This window comes from Parasteatoda tepidariorum, chromosome 5, assembly GCF_043381705.1.
Source record: "Parasteatoda tepidariorum isolate YZ-2023 chromosome 5, CAS_Ptep_4.0, whole genome shotgun sequence".
In the NCBI taxonomy this organism is placed as follows: Eukaryota; Metazoa; Arthropoda; class Arachnida; order Araneae; family Theridiidae; genus Parasteatoda; species Parasteatoda tepidariorum.
The window spans coordinates 51531524-51548181 of record NC_092208.1 but is presented as its reverse complement, the minus strand read 5'-3'; the positions used below and the strand labels follow the sequence as shown (position 1 = coordinate 51548181).

Here is a 16658-nt window from a genome sequence, read left to right as displayed (position 1 = left end):
AGTTGACGCCAGACAGATACACAGTGTGATAAATATATTTGATTTCAAATATAGTCAAAGTTATTTTTCCTCTAGATTTATTTGTTTAACTACAATATTATATTACTTTTTATTTGATAGCATATTTCGATGGAAATTTTAATTTGAAAGAAAATAGCAAATTTTTATAAAAATTAAGCAAATATGAAATATTTATAAGTTAAAAAAGGACAGACAATATTCTAAATACTTTGACCATAAAATTATGCCTTTTTATGAAAGCGAACCAGTAATACTGTGATAAAATTTACACGTTTCTAATTAAACTATGTTATAATACGTTATCGGACAAATTAATTAAAAAACAAAAAATATTTTTCAATCTGCACAATCCTTGTGTTTGCGAATAACTTTCGCCCATTTTCCAATAATTTTATAAAGTGAAAGAAAGATCACATTTCAAAAACAGTGATAAGTATTACACCAGGTGAAAATATTCTCACATTTTAAAAATTATTGGTAGAGGTGATGCTTTCCTTATCAATCTAATATTTATTCTATACATCAACTGCGATTAACGTTTTCACTCAAAAGAGGAAGATGAGTATAAAATCAAAATTCGGATGGCAGGTAGTATGACTTAATATTTATGGCAGGATTATAAACTTTAAAAGCATTTTCATACTTATTAGTGGCTAGTTAGTCTAAGCTCTAATTTTTATTAGATAATCTAATAAATTTTCTGATAGTTAGTACCTACATAATATCATTTTTAATTTACTGATAATCTGAAATTGTATGGGAAAATTAGTTTCAGTAGTGCAGGTATGATGGTTTACTGAAGGCTGCTTGTTTGTTTGATAACCTTTATTGTTTTGTAGTTATTGACATCAGACGCTACCTTCTGGCTGTTTGGTTTTCTTAACGGCTGTTTAGTTTACTAATTTACTCCTGATTACGCCGTCTTGAATGTTAATAAAATGAAGTTTAAAAAAAGCTTCTGTAGAAGATGATTTTGTACTTTTAATTATACAATATAAAGAAATTATGGATACATGTGAGACAAACACAATGTTTTAGTTGCTACTCATAATATTTATAATTGTGTTAAATAAATGTTAATTAGTCACATTAATAAGTAATTGTATATTTAGTTATTAAAGAATTCATGGTCAAATTAAATAAAGATTGCTAGCTGCTTGCAATGAGTTGTTCTGATTGGGTTGTTGGATCAATCTTTAAAATTATATATTTTTAAACTACATGATTGACACTCTAACTTCAACTATACAATTAAACTATATAATAAACTATATAATTGGCACTTGTTGTCCCCTGTTATAATTGTTGGCCCCTGTTTCAGGGGCACCATATTAGGTGGGCCAACGTTGCTCTCACAATAAGAATAGATAGTGCAGGGAATGAAGGAACATCTATGCCTTGTCCAGGATTTGAACTCAGGACCTTTCTGATGTGAGGTCAGCTCTTTGGCCATAGCACAGTCCGGTCGGCTTTAAAAACTAGATTGTGGCAAATATTCTGCAAGTTTTTCGAGAAGTGCAATCTCATGCTGATGTATCGAATTTATAGAAAGCATAAAGGGGCTATTAAATCTATCATTAGATAATCATCTCATCATTGGATAATTGGGTACTTGCAATTTAAGAAGAAGAAGATCACTTGTACCCACACGTGTGACCTATGACGTTAGTGCCAGCCAATCGTTTGTAATCAAAATGGCAATTTAAAGTTGAGCTAAGTTTCTTTTTGTGAGTGAAATTGTTAATTAAAGTGAAGTTAATTAAATACAGTGCCATATAGCATATCGAATTTGTTGAAATATAATTCTTTTTCGTCTGCGCATTATTTGTTTATGTATTTTATTGTAACCGAGATATATTGTAACCGAGATATATAGACCTGGCAACTTCGATGCATACTTATTTTCGTTTCGTTCTACATGGTTTCGAGCCTATCTTTGTGTTAAATTGGAAATATAAAGTGAAAGAATTAAAATCTTTGCGAAATAATCTTTGTAACAGAATATAGTATGTCTCACTTAAGAGAATTGTCACTTGGCATACTCAAAATAGAATGGAAGGAACAGTTGCTAACGTAAACAAATGCCACGTATCTACAACCAATCAGGATCGAGATACCCACATTACATCTCCTGCAGGTATCCCATTATTTTATAATCACCCTTCAGATTACAAAAAAAGGAAAGAGAAGAGAAAAATACTTATGTCTTAAACTATAATTTCTTCAATGGTTATTACCTAGAACAAATACAAGAAGTCCAATTGAAATAAAACCAAGTAACGATGAGATTTTACGAGATTCTACAAGAACACTCATACATGCTTCAATGTTTAATGCGGTTCTATGCCGAAGCCACCTTGCAATGAGCTTAAAAGGGTAACTGCAATAAGCCTAACAAGTGCCGTTGACACATTGTAAAAAGCTTGAATTTTCCATTCAGCTTACGTCATACAACCGTTTTTTTTAAAATCTTTAATGAGTTTTTTTATATTAATTCTTTGCCTAAAATCTCTTTATTTATCCATTATTCAGAACCAAATTCTATTAGCATCATTAAAAATTTATTTCCTATGAAAAAACTACATTTAGATAAAAAGATTATCATTTTTTAGGAATAAGTCTAAGAAACATTTTTTCCTTCAGGAAGTGTGGGTAGTTTTTCTGGAAGGGGTGAAACCACACTAGCTTCAGGAAGTGTGGGTTCCACAACGATAAGAAAAATTCAAATGCATTAATTTCCCCTGCTTTATTGCATAGTTATGACAAAATTAAGTAACTTGCAATATTTTTTTATTAAATGATTCATTTTATGAAAAGGGAAGTGCTCAAGAACTTTTTCGATTTTAAGCTTAGTTGATTTTATTTAATAATAAAATGCCTAAATAATGAATTGTTTGTTCAAGTACTACGCACCCCTGATAAAGCCAAGAAGAAAAGAAAAAAAAGTAGTTGGTGAAATTGGCGCTTAATTAACCGAATTATACTGATTGGTTTAAAATAAATAAGTAATTAAAATAATAAATAATTAAAATAAATAATTGGAAATCATTATTTAACAGACAGCCCATGCTAAAGTAATGAAACTTCCGCTGCGTTTTTCATTAACAACGCTGCGTAACGTCATCGAAAAAAGCAATGCCCTCGCAATGTAAGATGGATATCATCTTGAGGTTAAAAATCGAGCTCTTTACTAACAGGTTTAAGATAATTAACTCAGTTTAGCTGAAACAGCAGAGAAATGTACAAAGACTTTTCACTTTATAAGTAAAGTATACAAAAAGGCGATGCGCTTTTTCTTAAATGCAATTCAAAATTTCAATACTTACCCAAAGGGTTTCAGCACCACACTGAGACAAAAAACCCAACTTCTATTTAGACTGCTGAGTTTATCCTTTTATTGTATTATTTTTTATTGACTTTACTAAATTCTCTGCAATTGTTTGATTATTTGTGATATTTTGATTCCATGAAATGTTTAGAGGTTAACTTTTTTAAAGATGTATGTTAATGAAGACGAAAGTACATTTTGTAAAGTAAATTAAAATTTATTTTAAATATTTTAATTTCTGTTTATTTCCTGCGCTCTTAAATTTTATATAAAATAATATAAATTTTTAATTTATTTTTACGACGTAACGATGAATATCTTTTTTATTTAGGTACTTATCTCAATATTTATTATACTTCTGAAATTACATTGTTCTGAATCAAATCCAGCACCTCTTTATAATTGTGTGAACTTAGATGGAGGACTTACCTGCCATTCTTCTGATCCTAATCCATACAGGAATTATGGTTCAGAAACAGCATATCCTGCAGTACATAAAGATTATACAAAAACATATGACTTAAAAGGTTAGTTAAAATTTTATCCAAGATCTGAAATCCCGTTTATCAAGTAAAAAGATTCAATGACATCTCAGCAATTAAACGATAATTTAGTTTAAATTTTTTTAATAGTATTATTATGTCTAACATTAAGGATAATTTATTTTATTTGTTATAATTATTTATTTTTCAATCGTTATAATTATTTAATTATCCATTAAATTAATGTATTTATTCGTTTGTTTCAAATTTTACATGATATATTTTATTAAGTAAGTAGAGCAAATATGTTTCGTCTTTTATTTTCAAATTAGTGGTTAATTATCAATAGTGGTTAATTACATTAAATATATTCACATAAAAGAAATGAAAATAAACTACAAATATTGTTTTTAGCTTAAACAATTTTTTTATTAAAAATATTTAAAAATAGATTTTAATTGCATTTAAATATTTGAGTTTTTTTGCTACTGGAATTGAAAATAAACTAATGTAACATATAAAATATTTTTCAACTGAATAAATTCAAAAATTTTACGTTTTATTAAGGTGATCTAATTCCTATTTGAATTCTTAGTTTTTTTTATTTTTATTATTTTAAATATTTCATACATTACTGTAAAATTTCGGAACTGTGCAAAATGAGTTTTTTACCTTTAATAATCAGAATTTGAATGCGATTTTTCAAAGAAATATCCATTAATAGCAGAATAAACCATAATTTATTTGCTTCCTTTTGTCTTATTTAATAAAAGAATAATGTGTCCATTTCAATAAACTGATGATTATGTCAAGTATTTTCCTCTTTAAAGATATGTTATTAACATTAGTACTTATTAATAAAATTGATATCGTCTTTTGTCTTAGTAATTGTGTAGTTGTAGCAGATTATAAAATATGAAACGAGAAAGTTTTAATTTATATATAAGGTATTATTTTCCCTGAATGAAATGAAAGCGAAATATGTAATTTCAGGGAAAAGAATTAAAAGGAATAAATAGAGAGTATCTAAGTTATCGTCAAGAATATAAAAATATTAATCAATATATAGTAACGTTTAAGAATAGAAACTCCGTATTTCTGTATTGAGAGTTGCGGTTGCAAAAGAGTTGCAGTTACAAAAAGGCGGCTTGCCGCTGCTTATGCTACGTATACAAGGCTTTAGCGGTTTTACGCTACGTATACAAGGCAGATTATAAATATACCTGATATCATTATGTAGAAACTTATAATAACTAAGTTTGTAAGAACCTGTTTAAAAGTATTTGATAGTCCAACTAACTCCCTGGCATTACAGTCCATGTTGGACTATGGCCTCACTAACAATTTTCCTCCAAAGTCGCCTGTCTGTAGCTCTTTGTTTCCAGTTTCGAACTTTTAGAGTCTTAAGGTCTTCTTCCACCTCGTCTAACCATCTCTTGGCCAGCCTTCCTCTTTTCCTTTGGCCCTGGCCCTGGCACTGCCCCTTGAATATCTTCTTAGTGCCTCCGTTTTCCTCCATTCTCTCAAGGAGTCCTAGCCATTGAATTCTCTTTGCCTTTACATAATTTATTATATCTTTTTCTTTAAATAGTCTTGCAATTTCAAAATTGTATCGCCTTCTCCACAGATCACCCTCTTTGACAGGTCCAAAAATAGTTCCAAGAATTTTTCTCTCCCAGGTAATCAGCATTTTTCTTGTTTCTGGGTTGGAGTCCACGTCTCTGATCCATAGATAACGGTTGGTCTGATTATCGTTTTTAAACCTGAAGCTTTGTTTTCCTCGTTATTACTTTTGAAGTTAGCAATTTCTTAAGTGCAAAATAACTGCGATTTCCAGCATTTAGTCTTTGCTTGATCTCTGGCATAATATCATTGTTTTCAGTGACAACTGAGCCCAAGTACTTAAATTCTCTAACTCTTTCAAATTTTGTCATTTCATTGATTTGTAGTTCTGTGTCCATATCCATTCCCTTACAATCCATTATCATATATTTGGTCTTATCACTATTTATTTCTAAACCAAAAAGACTAGCTTCATAGTCACTTTTCACACATTTGATGTTATAAAGATGCTGATAATACAATATTTAAATACATAAAAAGCTAATTTATTTTTTTGCTTTAGGTTGTACCCCAAAAGTATTTTATTTACTGAATAGACACGCTACAAGATATCCAGGAAAGGACTGCATTGAGTACATTAATGAGCGTTTGCCAATTTTAAAAGAAAAAATCATCTCTTCTTATCAAAACGGCCAAGGTATATTTATGAGTTTAAATGAAATATTTATGTAATTTAAAAAATAATTATATATTAAAAATTTTCTTCGGAAGAGAGTTTCGTAAAAATTTCAGCAATATTCATAATGGCATTAGATCAAGAAACATTTTTTTGCTGTTGTTAATAGCATTTTAAAATGTTCTAGTCCAACAGAAGGTACTTCGATTTTTATGTTACCTGTTTTAGGGTGCCATAATAATTTGAAAAAAATATTATTGGTTCCAGTGATGGCTTAGTAATTGTAGTGTGTGGTTAATACACACTGTAAAAAATTCCCGATCAACTTACAGTATAAAGTACAGGTAATTTGGGCGCATCAGCCGTAAAATCCATTTTAATGCATATTATTATATCGTCAGATTTTTTGTTCCATAACATGTTTCGGTAAAATTAGATTTTATGGTAAAAAATACCGGCACACTGAATGCCGATACTTATGCCGTATTTTGATCCGGAATTTCAAATAGTGTGGGTACCTAACCCATTGACTGTTCTGCAAAAAAAAAAAAGAAAAAAAAAAAAAAAAAAAAAAAAAAAAAAAAAAAAAAATCGTATTTTTTCCTGCAGTTTTTTCCGCAGAGCGAAACCGGTTTTTCCATGTTATTAGATAAGGAAATAGTGCATTAGGGAGAAAAATTCTCCCGATTTCTTCAATTTGCTAAACCGCCAGTGGGTTAATATACTTGACTGCCTTCTGCACAAACTGGTAACCATTACATTCGTAATAGTGAAAATGCTGCTGATATTAAGATTTTGCATTATAATTTTGAGCTATTTAGAATATTGTACATACTATGAAAGCCAAAAATAATCCTATAACTTTGTGAGTATCACGAAGAAACAATTAAATTTTAAAACATTTAAAGTATCATCGAAAAAATAATTTTGAAATTTGATCCAAAAGTATTAGATAAACAAGTAATATTTATTTAGTTTCTTACTTCTGAGGAAGATTTGTTTTCTGTAGGTAAAAACGCGCCTAACGACACTGAAACACTCCAGTGATACTTTTTAGTTTTTTTTCGTCAAAATCAGTTTATAACTCCATAACACCTATTGATTTCATTACCGTGAAAATGTAATATCTTTTGAATCCATATAAATAATTATGACACGTATGTCCTTTAACTTTACATTCAATGTAATGAAAATTCAAAACTAGTTAACTAACACACGAAATTAATATATAATGCTTCGAAAGAAAGGGAAGTTGGTTCTTGAAAAGTGTTTTCTTCGTTGTTTGTGATGAAATTTATAGATATATATAAGCGTTATTTATTGAAGTAGAATTTCTGTACCTATTTACTTTTTATTTTATCAGCTAAAATGTGCCAAGATGACATTAACAAATTAATGGACTGGTCACCTACACTGGCTGTGGAAGATGAACTAAGACTTTCTGCTACAGGTGCGGCAGAAGCAGAAGAGCTTGGTAATAGTTTCATTTCAAAAATATGTAGTTTCTAAATTTACAAATAACAAAGTTACAGAAAAACAAAGCTAATTTTAATTTTAATGTAGAAAAAAAAAAATGTAATTCTCAGACATGCAGTTTTTTTATGCTAAAAATAATAGTCCTGAATGTTGAACGAAATGTTTATTTATTTTGCAATGTCCAAGCCATTTTTAGTGATTATAATTATGTTTAAATTTTAACTGCGAGAGGAATCCTAAAATTAAAGCCTCCTATTAATTTAGAAATAAATTTTTATTTTTTATTTTTATATTGTGTAATTATATTGTGTAGATTATGTCGATTTTTTTCAACTTTTCTAGTTTGTTTATTCAGTATTTGATCTATCCTTGTTACTATTTTGATTCATTAATAACTTCAAAACCGTTGGTGCTAGGGTTCTAAAATTTGAATTTCGTCTATGAGGAGCAGTTTTAGCTCCCTATCCGACAAATCATTTAAAAATTTTAACTTTCTCATAAGCGAAAAACTTTTGAAAAATGATTCTTTCGCACTAGAGTCAACATTAGAGTCGTTGCCATAAATAAGATTGTGAATGATTCTGTTTAAGATATCATCGCTCATTCTTTAATGTTTAATTATTTTTTGCAAGTTAAGGCATCCATGCGAATGTCGCATGGATCAGTGCTATGCCACTGAATTAACATTTCTAAAGTCATCTTAAACCACGTGTTTATTTTGTTTATGATTGTGCTTCTAAAACGTATTTAAAGAAAAAAAGGCGCATTTTTTTAAAGATTTAATGACTCCTAATATGAAAAAGAATTAAAAAAAATAATTTAAAAAAAATTGAATGAACAAAAAACCTCTTTATTGATCTGCATGGAAACGCAATAAATAAAATATAACGTGCAACTTATAATAATTGAGTTTACATAGTCTCGGCTAATTTTCCAGCCCTTTTTTTCATTTTACATGAAGTTTATCTTAATGTTTGTAACAATAATTAATATAATAATTTCTCATAAATCTTTTTAAAAAAGTTGATGAAAAGTCGGGGTTTTCGAATTACAATAATTAATCTGAATAATCCATTGAATTTTCATCTACTTTCTTTGAAAATGCTGATTTAATGATAAGCCACATTTTAAATAATTCAGCAGGGCGTTTTCTTAATGTGCCTGAGGTTAAATCATCAAGATTTCCAGAAAGTAAATAAAAAATTTCATGTATTGGGTTATTACCCAGTAGGCAAAATTTTTAATTGAAGTATCTACATGGAAACAGTTCTAAAGAGCACCTTTAGAAAACAATTGCAGCATTACCCCTCTGACTTCAATTGCTATCTTGTTTAGAATTTTCAATAAACCATTCAGTTAACTTACGTTTTAATTGAGTTCTAAATTTAAGTAATATTTTTTATATTGCAGGTGAACGATTGCGACAAAGGTTTCCTGAGATTTTAGGAATGAAGTACTCTCCAGGAAGATTTATTATCGAATATACGGAAGAAGAAAGAACGAGAGATACTGCCCAAAATTTTAGTCGAGGATTGTTTACAGAACAAGATTGTAACTAGCAGTTTTAAGTAGTAGTAATTGTTAGTAGTAGAAATTAGTACTTATGAGAAGTAGTAAATAACAGTACTATTTGAAAATAGTAGCTAGAATTAGCAGTTTCTGTAATTTGAAGTAATAATTGCAAGTAGAAGTAAGTAAATATAGTAATTGTAAGTAGTAGTCAGTAATTATAATAATTGTAAGCAGTAGTCAGCAGTAATAATAATTGTAAGTAGTAGTGAGTAATAATAGTAACTGCAAGTGGAAGTGGTAATTATAAGTAATTGCAAGTAGTAATTAAAAGTAGTAACATTAATTACAGGCAATAGTAAATAGTAGTAGAATCACTGTATTCATGAAAAAAATCACACATAAAATAAAATTTGAAAACTATCCTACTTTCATACATTTATTACTGTTTAAATAATTATTTCTCTTCTTAGTGAATATATATGTAAAATGTATTTTTGATATACAAAAAGATAAAATGGTGAAGAGTTATTCCTAAATTTCACAACTTAATATCAATAAAACTATTTTACACAAGCAATATTCCGGTATCGTTTTTAAATATTTAATTTAGATACTTTAGATTAATATCATGATGTGTTAAAAATTCACAGGCTTTGTTTAATGATATTCACGGAAATTAAATTATTAGAAGAAACTGTAGCAAAAATATATACTTATGTATAGATTATTATACATTCATATTAAAAATATACATTATTACACATTTCATTGGCTTCAAAAAAGATTCTTATTACCATTTTCATATTTTTTGAAGCGAATGAGGATATTTAAGAAGTAGATAAATAAAATCCTTATTAGTATAAAAAATAATTATCAATATTAAAAAGTAATTAGTATCGAAATTACACATAAGAATGTTTGACATAGCATATGTTGCAATTTATGAAATTAGTCACGATACAGATTAAAAGTATTTGGACTAAAGAACAAGTGGAATACAACAGTTTTGTTTGAAGACCTAAATTGATTAATAAACTCTTTCAAAAATGTTATAAATTGTTTTTTTGTAAAAATAACAAAGAATTATTTCAGTAATATCAATATTTCGCTATATTAGGTTCTAGCTATATTTTTATAGAACAGTAAAAAACATATTTTTCCAGTTAGAATCAAATTCGCGCCCGCTTTAAGTAAGGCTAAATTCCTTATCTTCTGCAAAGAAGAAAATAGTACTTCCCTATTTGTTTTGAATTATATTTTGGAAGAGTACAAATAATATAAAAAATAAACATTTACAACTACTGATATTTTGAAGAACGTTAAATATAGATCTTGTGAGTTTGTTCAACTTATTGCTTAATTCTTTCTTTTACAGATGAAAAAGTGAAAGGGAAGATTAACCAGAAACTTATAAGATTTAATAAAGAGTGTAAAAAAATGATGGTAAGTTTCATTTTGTCAATTACAGAATTTAAAAAGTAAAAAAATCGTAAAAGTAAAAGGCAGGAAAATGAGAGGAAAAAAAAGACAACTACGAACAAAAAAATAGGAGCAACTTTTTTTCTAAATAAAAGCAAAAAATTAGATTTTATTGATGAAGCTGATCATAAGTAGCTTAAAAATTGGTTACTTTGAAATAGTATAGAATTTTTCTTTAGACCAAAAATAAGAGGGCCGGGATAGCCTGGTTGGCAGGAAGTTGGGCTCGTGTTCATAAGATCCTGAATTCGAGTCCCATCAGCCGAAGATTTCCCTCGTATTAGACGGTGACTGGGGCATGTTAAATCTGACGGGGTCACAAAGTCCTCCAAGTCCAAATGAATACCTCTGGGGCAACTGAATTGGAAATTGATCTTTCTCTGGTTCAGGTCAAAATTACGATCTGCAGAGGAATGAATGGAGAATGATTGAGACCTACCTGTTAAACAAGCTGTAACATATTCACGCTGAAGTCATGTTCATGGCCATAGATGGTGCCACTGTAAAACATTTAGCGAAACCTCTGCCTTAAGAATTCGCTAAAATTTCCTATAACAGGCTTGCTGGTATTGGAAAGTGGCATAGTAACAACAACAACAAATACAAACTTTAGAGTTTGGAGTTACAGTGTCAGAATTGAAAATATCTCACACTAGAAAGACTTGCATATAAAAGACTCTCTCTTAGCAGTTTCTGGGGAAATCTCCGTTGCTTATGTCCTTCTGCAGCTTCATTACAATTGCTCTCTCTTTCTCTCGAAGTAAAATTAATATTTTCAGCACATCATTAAAAATTATAGATCATCTAAAAAACAAAAATATAGCACATCATAACAGTATAGCTTATAATTATCGTGTAACTTACGTAAAACAATAAGCACAATGAAAATAAAAATAAGACAGTTTGTCTGTTTACATGAGCATCGGTATGAACTTCTCATATCTCTTGAACTTATTGTTCCGTTTGCTTCACTTTTTGTTACTAACACGAGGAAAGAATTCTTATTGGTTTCGTGACCCTATACATACTTACAAGCGTTTTATAATATGAAAAGTGACATTCCCATTTGCTCATTGCGTTTGCAAAACTCCCATTTGCAACTCCTGGGAGTGCAGTTCCTTACAGTTTTTCTTGCATAACGAGTTCGCATAGCTTGCTCATTGGATACTAAAGTATTTTAGTCTAGCTTTTTACAAATGGCATTTTTTTTAACAAATTTTCTAAAACATCTTTAAATTTTATGATTTTCTTCATTTTATATGAACTTGAAAATTTTAACTTTAATAATTCAAAGTTTCAGCTTTTTTAAGAAGTTTTAAGTCCTTTAATCTTTCTCAAACTTGTAAAACTTATGAAATGCTAAAAAATGAGGTAAGGGATAAAAGGTAAAACTGGAGATAGTATTTCAGGGTTAAAAATCATTTTAAGTTGAATCAATGAGCAAGACTGTTCAATGTGGCTGGAATAAAGGTGGGATACAGAAACAATTCTTACATTTCACTGCAAGCACGATTGTAAATTTAGGATTGAGACAGAATAAGAGAATTTCAAGAAAGATTGTAATCTCGGGCTGATCAATATTGATGCCGTATTTCTGCTGTTTCATTTAAAATTTATTTGCATTCATTCATTTATATTCATTTTATTTGCTGTTTCATACTCAATCCTGCTTACTAAGCACCATTAAAATCAAAATAACTTTAAATATTTAGGTAAACTGAGTAAATTTAAAAAAGAACACGATTTAAAAAAAGGAGCGTTTCTCCTTTATTGTCCATTTCTGCCCAGCTTATAATCTCAGTCCGAATATACTTTTCATTGCCAACGTGAGAAGAGAAATTACCTCGGTTTTCTGATCACGCATAAGATTTTCAGTATATTATAGATTGCAATACTATTTTGTTGCTAGAGAAAGTTAAGTTACCGGAAGAAAACATTTATATACTTTACGTAATTACATAAATGTTGCTGAATAACAAATAGATAAATTTACTTTGCAGAATAAGTGTGATAACCAAAAATTAGATTTGAAGGAAATCAAGGAATTTCTAAATGGTTCGTTAATGCAGAAAACGATTGAAAGTGCTTCAAAAAGAGTTGGATTCACCCTAACTAATGGTAAAGATAATTCACTTTATCCTATTGTGTGCTTTACTCTACACTTATTTTGTTTTATCAATGTTTATTTTCCTTCCTTTTATTTATTTTGTATCTAGATAATTAAAATACAATTATCAGTTGTTTTTATCACGTTGCAGTATTAAATAATTGAAAACAATATCATTATACACGAATATTCAATCTTTGATAAATTACAAAAATTTAGTTTAAGAAAATCTTTCCATTTCTTCTATGATACTAGTCAATGTTTTGTCAATGATTCAAATTTCACAACTAAAATGTTTATGTTAAGACATAGTTTTAAGGATTTTGTGCAAAATATACTAAATTTTGCTTTTTTAGCCGGTTTAGATATTTTATAACAGGAAATAAAATGTACAAAATACATATTTTTTTACCGTATTAAAATGTGACATTTATTTTATGTAGAGTGAATTAATAAAAATAAATAGTTCAGGATTTATTTAATATGTTTGTGAAACTTTGAAAATAAAATATGTTGACTGAATTCAAAATCTTTTGTGAGCCTAATTTTATTATGAAACTAAATTCTTAGTTTTGAATGCATACATAAATTAACACAATATTTTAATAATTGCTATATTTCTTCCATTCCTTAACTTTTATTTTTCACATTACATCGCTGAATTTCTACTGTATCTCCTTAAAGACATGTATTGGCTTCAAAAATCAGTTGGCAGATATTAAAAATGGTAGGTTGAACATCATTTGAGCTCATAGAATCGTAGCAAGAAAACCCTTACTCTTTGTGCCCAACCTCTATTAATGCACACTCTCTCCTTGCCTACCTAATATTTTCATACCTCTCTACCCTGAGTCAATAGCCCAGTGCAAGTAATTGTTGCTAATATGGTGAACCTTTAAATTTAACGGATCATTAAACTGAATGTTATGTGTGAATGTTCAGACAGTATCTGGCTATCAAACTGGTATTGTTGTTTTTAATCCTACTTTCCTATCATAATTCGCGAGACTTTTTTCATTAAATAATTAAATATTAATTTACAGCCCCCATTTAATATATATATATATATATANATATATACTATGGTCAAGCCCGAAGTCCGGCCAGTTCGTGAGGCGGCCACGAGGCTCCGGCCAAAACGAGATGTGCTCATTCAAGAATGCCCGGTAGGCGGCGCATCTGCAATTCTGAATAATTTTACTCTGCAATAATTTTACTTTACAGAAAAGAAAACTGTAGTGGTATGTTTTTTCACATACCGGATGGTACGGTGGGACCAAAATTTTTGAATATTTGTTTTATTAAAAAGTTAGTTTGCTAATATTGCCCCTTTTGTTTTCTTTTTTAATTTAAAAATATAAATTTTCTAATTTAAAAATATACAAAAATAGACAAGTTTTCAAACCAAAATTTAAAAAATTTAATTTTTTACTTTGTCTCAAACATCCACATCCCAACGCAGTTAGCTGCGGGTACCTAGTAATTTTTAAAGAGTTAAGTTATGGTTATACAGAGCCAATAATACGTGTCAAAAATTTTTCTTCAAACTTTGGCTGATCTTCCCCTGCCACTTCGCTATCTGGCCGGCTAATTCCTGAAATCAAGAAAAGATCGGACATTGGCCAGCCAATTTACAGCGTTCTTAGCCATTTCGCGATTTGGCCGGCCTATTCGCAATGTGCCCGAATTCGGGCTTTGGCCGTAACATATACATAAATATATATACACACAAGGCACACATTTCGAAATTTCGAATTGTTTATTAGCTTATTATTTTTAATCATCTAAATCTAAAGTCTTGAGGTAGGATTTTACATATTTAATAAATTTATAAACAATTCTGTGTTTGGTCAGTTTTGAAATTAAATATATTTTATTAATTTTTTTAGCTTTTCCTTGTTGATAAAAACTGCTTTTACATAATGTAACTGGAGTTGAACAGCAAACAGAATCTAGAACTTACGACTATTAATGTTTAACTCCGTAGTCTTGCAATTTTGAATCCTACCCAGAATTCAAGATAACTTTTGGATCAAGCATTGGGACAAACTAGACTTCGTGAACGACTTTTTTTATTGAACTAATCCCCATTTGCCTTACATGCTGATTAAAACCACGAAATTTTCCACTGTTAGTTCGAATGCATAGGGTGAACCCATGATCCGTCTGTTACTGAGGATATTTTACGTTAGCACTGTTGTCGGTGCGAGTCGGGAGCAGAATTCATATCAACGAGCAACCTCATTGGGAGGGGAGCTCTCTATCCTCCGAGCCACCGCGACTCTAGGAAAAGTATTAGAATAAATTATAAAACTAATAATACATTTTTTTCAAAATATTTCATAACGGAAATCGGGTTTTACATTTTGTCTCATCGAATAAATTACTTTTATTACTATTTTGGGGTACAATAAACTACATATTGCATTAATCATTATACGAAGACTTCTGACTCACTCTGGCTGAGGTGTACTCTCAACAATAGGTGTACTCTCTCATGCTATAATACCATGTTACGGTCTCAAAGGTCTCATGTTTAAACCCCGACGGTATCAAATAACCTCACTCCTCACCCGCACTCAATCAGTGCTGGTAAGCATGGACAACGAACACGCAATGGTAAATCAACGGTAAACGAATTTTATAGGTAAATCCCTAAATCTCACCCTCTCTCAAGGCTCAAACTGAAGATACATTTCAGGAGCATAACGTTTTAATTTTATAGTCATGATAGCTTTATAGATTTAATTTCATTTTAATGTATTTTTTCGGAACACTTTTTGCCAGGCACTGAGCAGGAAAATTGTTTCGAGTGCAGAAAATTTTAGATTGTAGTTATATTAAAACTGAGCACCGCGTCTCAGTTGCTGACGTTATTGGATTTTCTGTATGACAAAACTTTTAGATTAAATGATTTGTGCATCAGTTGGATCTGTAACAAATAAACCTTTTAGAAATGATGATTTTTTTCTACCAACGCAAAATTTTGACTGATAAAAATAGGCAGTTGAAAATAAAATACATAAATAACAATGCAATTAAAAAAATATTCATTTTATTCAGAGAAAAATACCCAATTGTACATTTTTAGTCATGAATATAGTTAAGTAAAGTCGATGCTATATGATTTGTATTAATTTCAAAATATATTTTTTTACATAAGTTTTCAAATTTCTCAGCTTATTTTGATTGATTCAAATTTTTCTTGGGTAAAATATATGCAAAAAATTTAGACTACTCTCGTTAAAAATGCGCTAGCTATTTCGGTAGATAATATTTTTCTAAACATTTTCAGCCGAAAGAAAGTTTTTTTTTACAAATACTGCATACGTGGCCTACACTGTAAAGGATTCCGGATTTAATTACGTTAAAAAGTATCGGTACTCAAATTGCATCATACCATAAAAATTATTTTTACCGGAGCATGCTGCGAGACAAAAAATCTGATATACCGTGCTGGAATAATTACCGTAAAATTTCTAAATCATTCTAATTGAATAAATATTACTGTAAAAATTGCGTAATAATATTTTAGGGTAAAAATGGATTTTTCGGTAAAATTGATTTTTCGGATGAGGTACCTAAGGGATGATGTACTTTATATCGCAATTTAATTAGAAATTTCTTACAGTGTATCATTCTCCAACTTTCTCTCTGTAAATTTAATGTACATGGATGAAAAATGAGTATATATAATTATTTATTATATATGTTTTTAGATGATATGATACATATGCACACGGCATGCAGTTTTGGTTATGCTCTCAACATCAGTGATGCATGGTGTGCTGTGTTTTCGCATGATGATTTGAAAGTTATGGAATATGGTGACGACATTCAATGGTATTATCGGAGATCTTACGGAAATGTGGTGAATTATCAGCAAGCTTGTCCAATTATAAAATATATTGTTGATTTATTCAAGTATGTCTTAGAAACATTTTTACTGTTTAATGATTTTTATATACCAAAAAAATTAATGTTGAAATATTGATATTGTGTATATATATATAT

The 16658-nt window shown here is 29.4% G+C and overlaps 1 protein-coding gene across 1 annotated transcript in view; it reads left to right on the top strand.

Annotated features, from left to right (window-relative positions):
- Nucleotides 1-491: 491 nt before the first annotated feature.
- LOC107449113 (multiple inositol polyphosphate phosphatase 1-like) overlaps nt 492-16658 on the top strand; it is a 19905-nt gene continuing 3738 nt past the window's right edge. The window contains exons 1-8 of the mRNA XM_016064550.4: nt 492-609; nt 3681-3876; nt 5957-6091; nt 7434-7544; nt 8957-9097; nt 10434-10501; nt 12538-12655; nt 16364-16568. Of these exons, the coding sequence (XP_015920036.2) occupies nt 580-609; nt 3681-3876; nt 5957-6091; nt 7434-7544; nt 8957-9097; nt 10434-10501; nt 12538-12655; nt 16364-16568 (1004 nt within the window). The 5' untranslated portion in view covers nt 492-579. The remainder of the gene's footprint in view (nt 610-3680; nt 3877-5956; nt 6092-7433; nt 7545-8956; nt 9098-10433; nt 10502-12537; nt 12656-16363; nt 16569-16658) is intronic.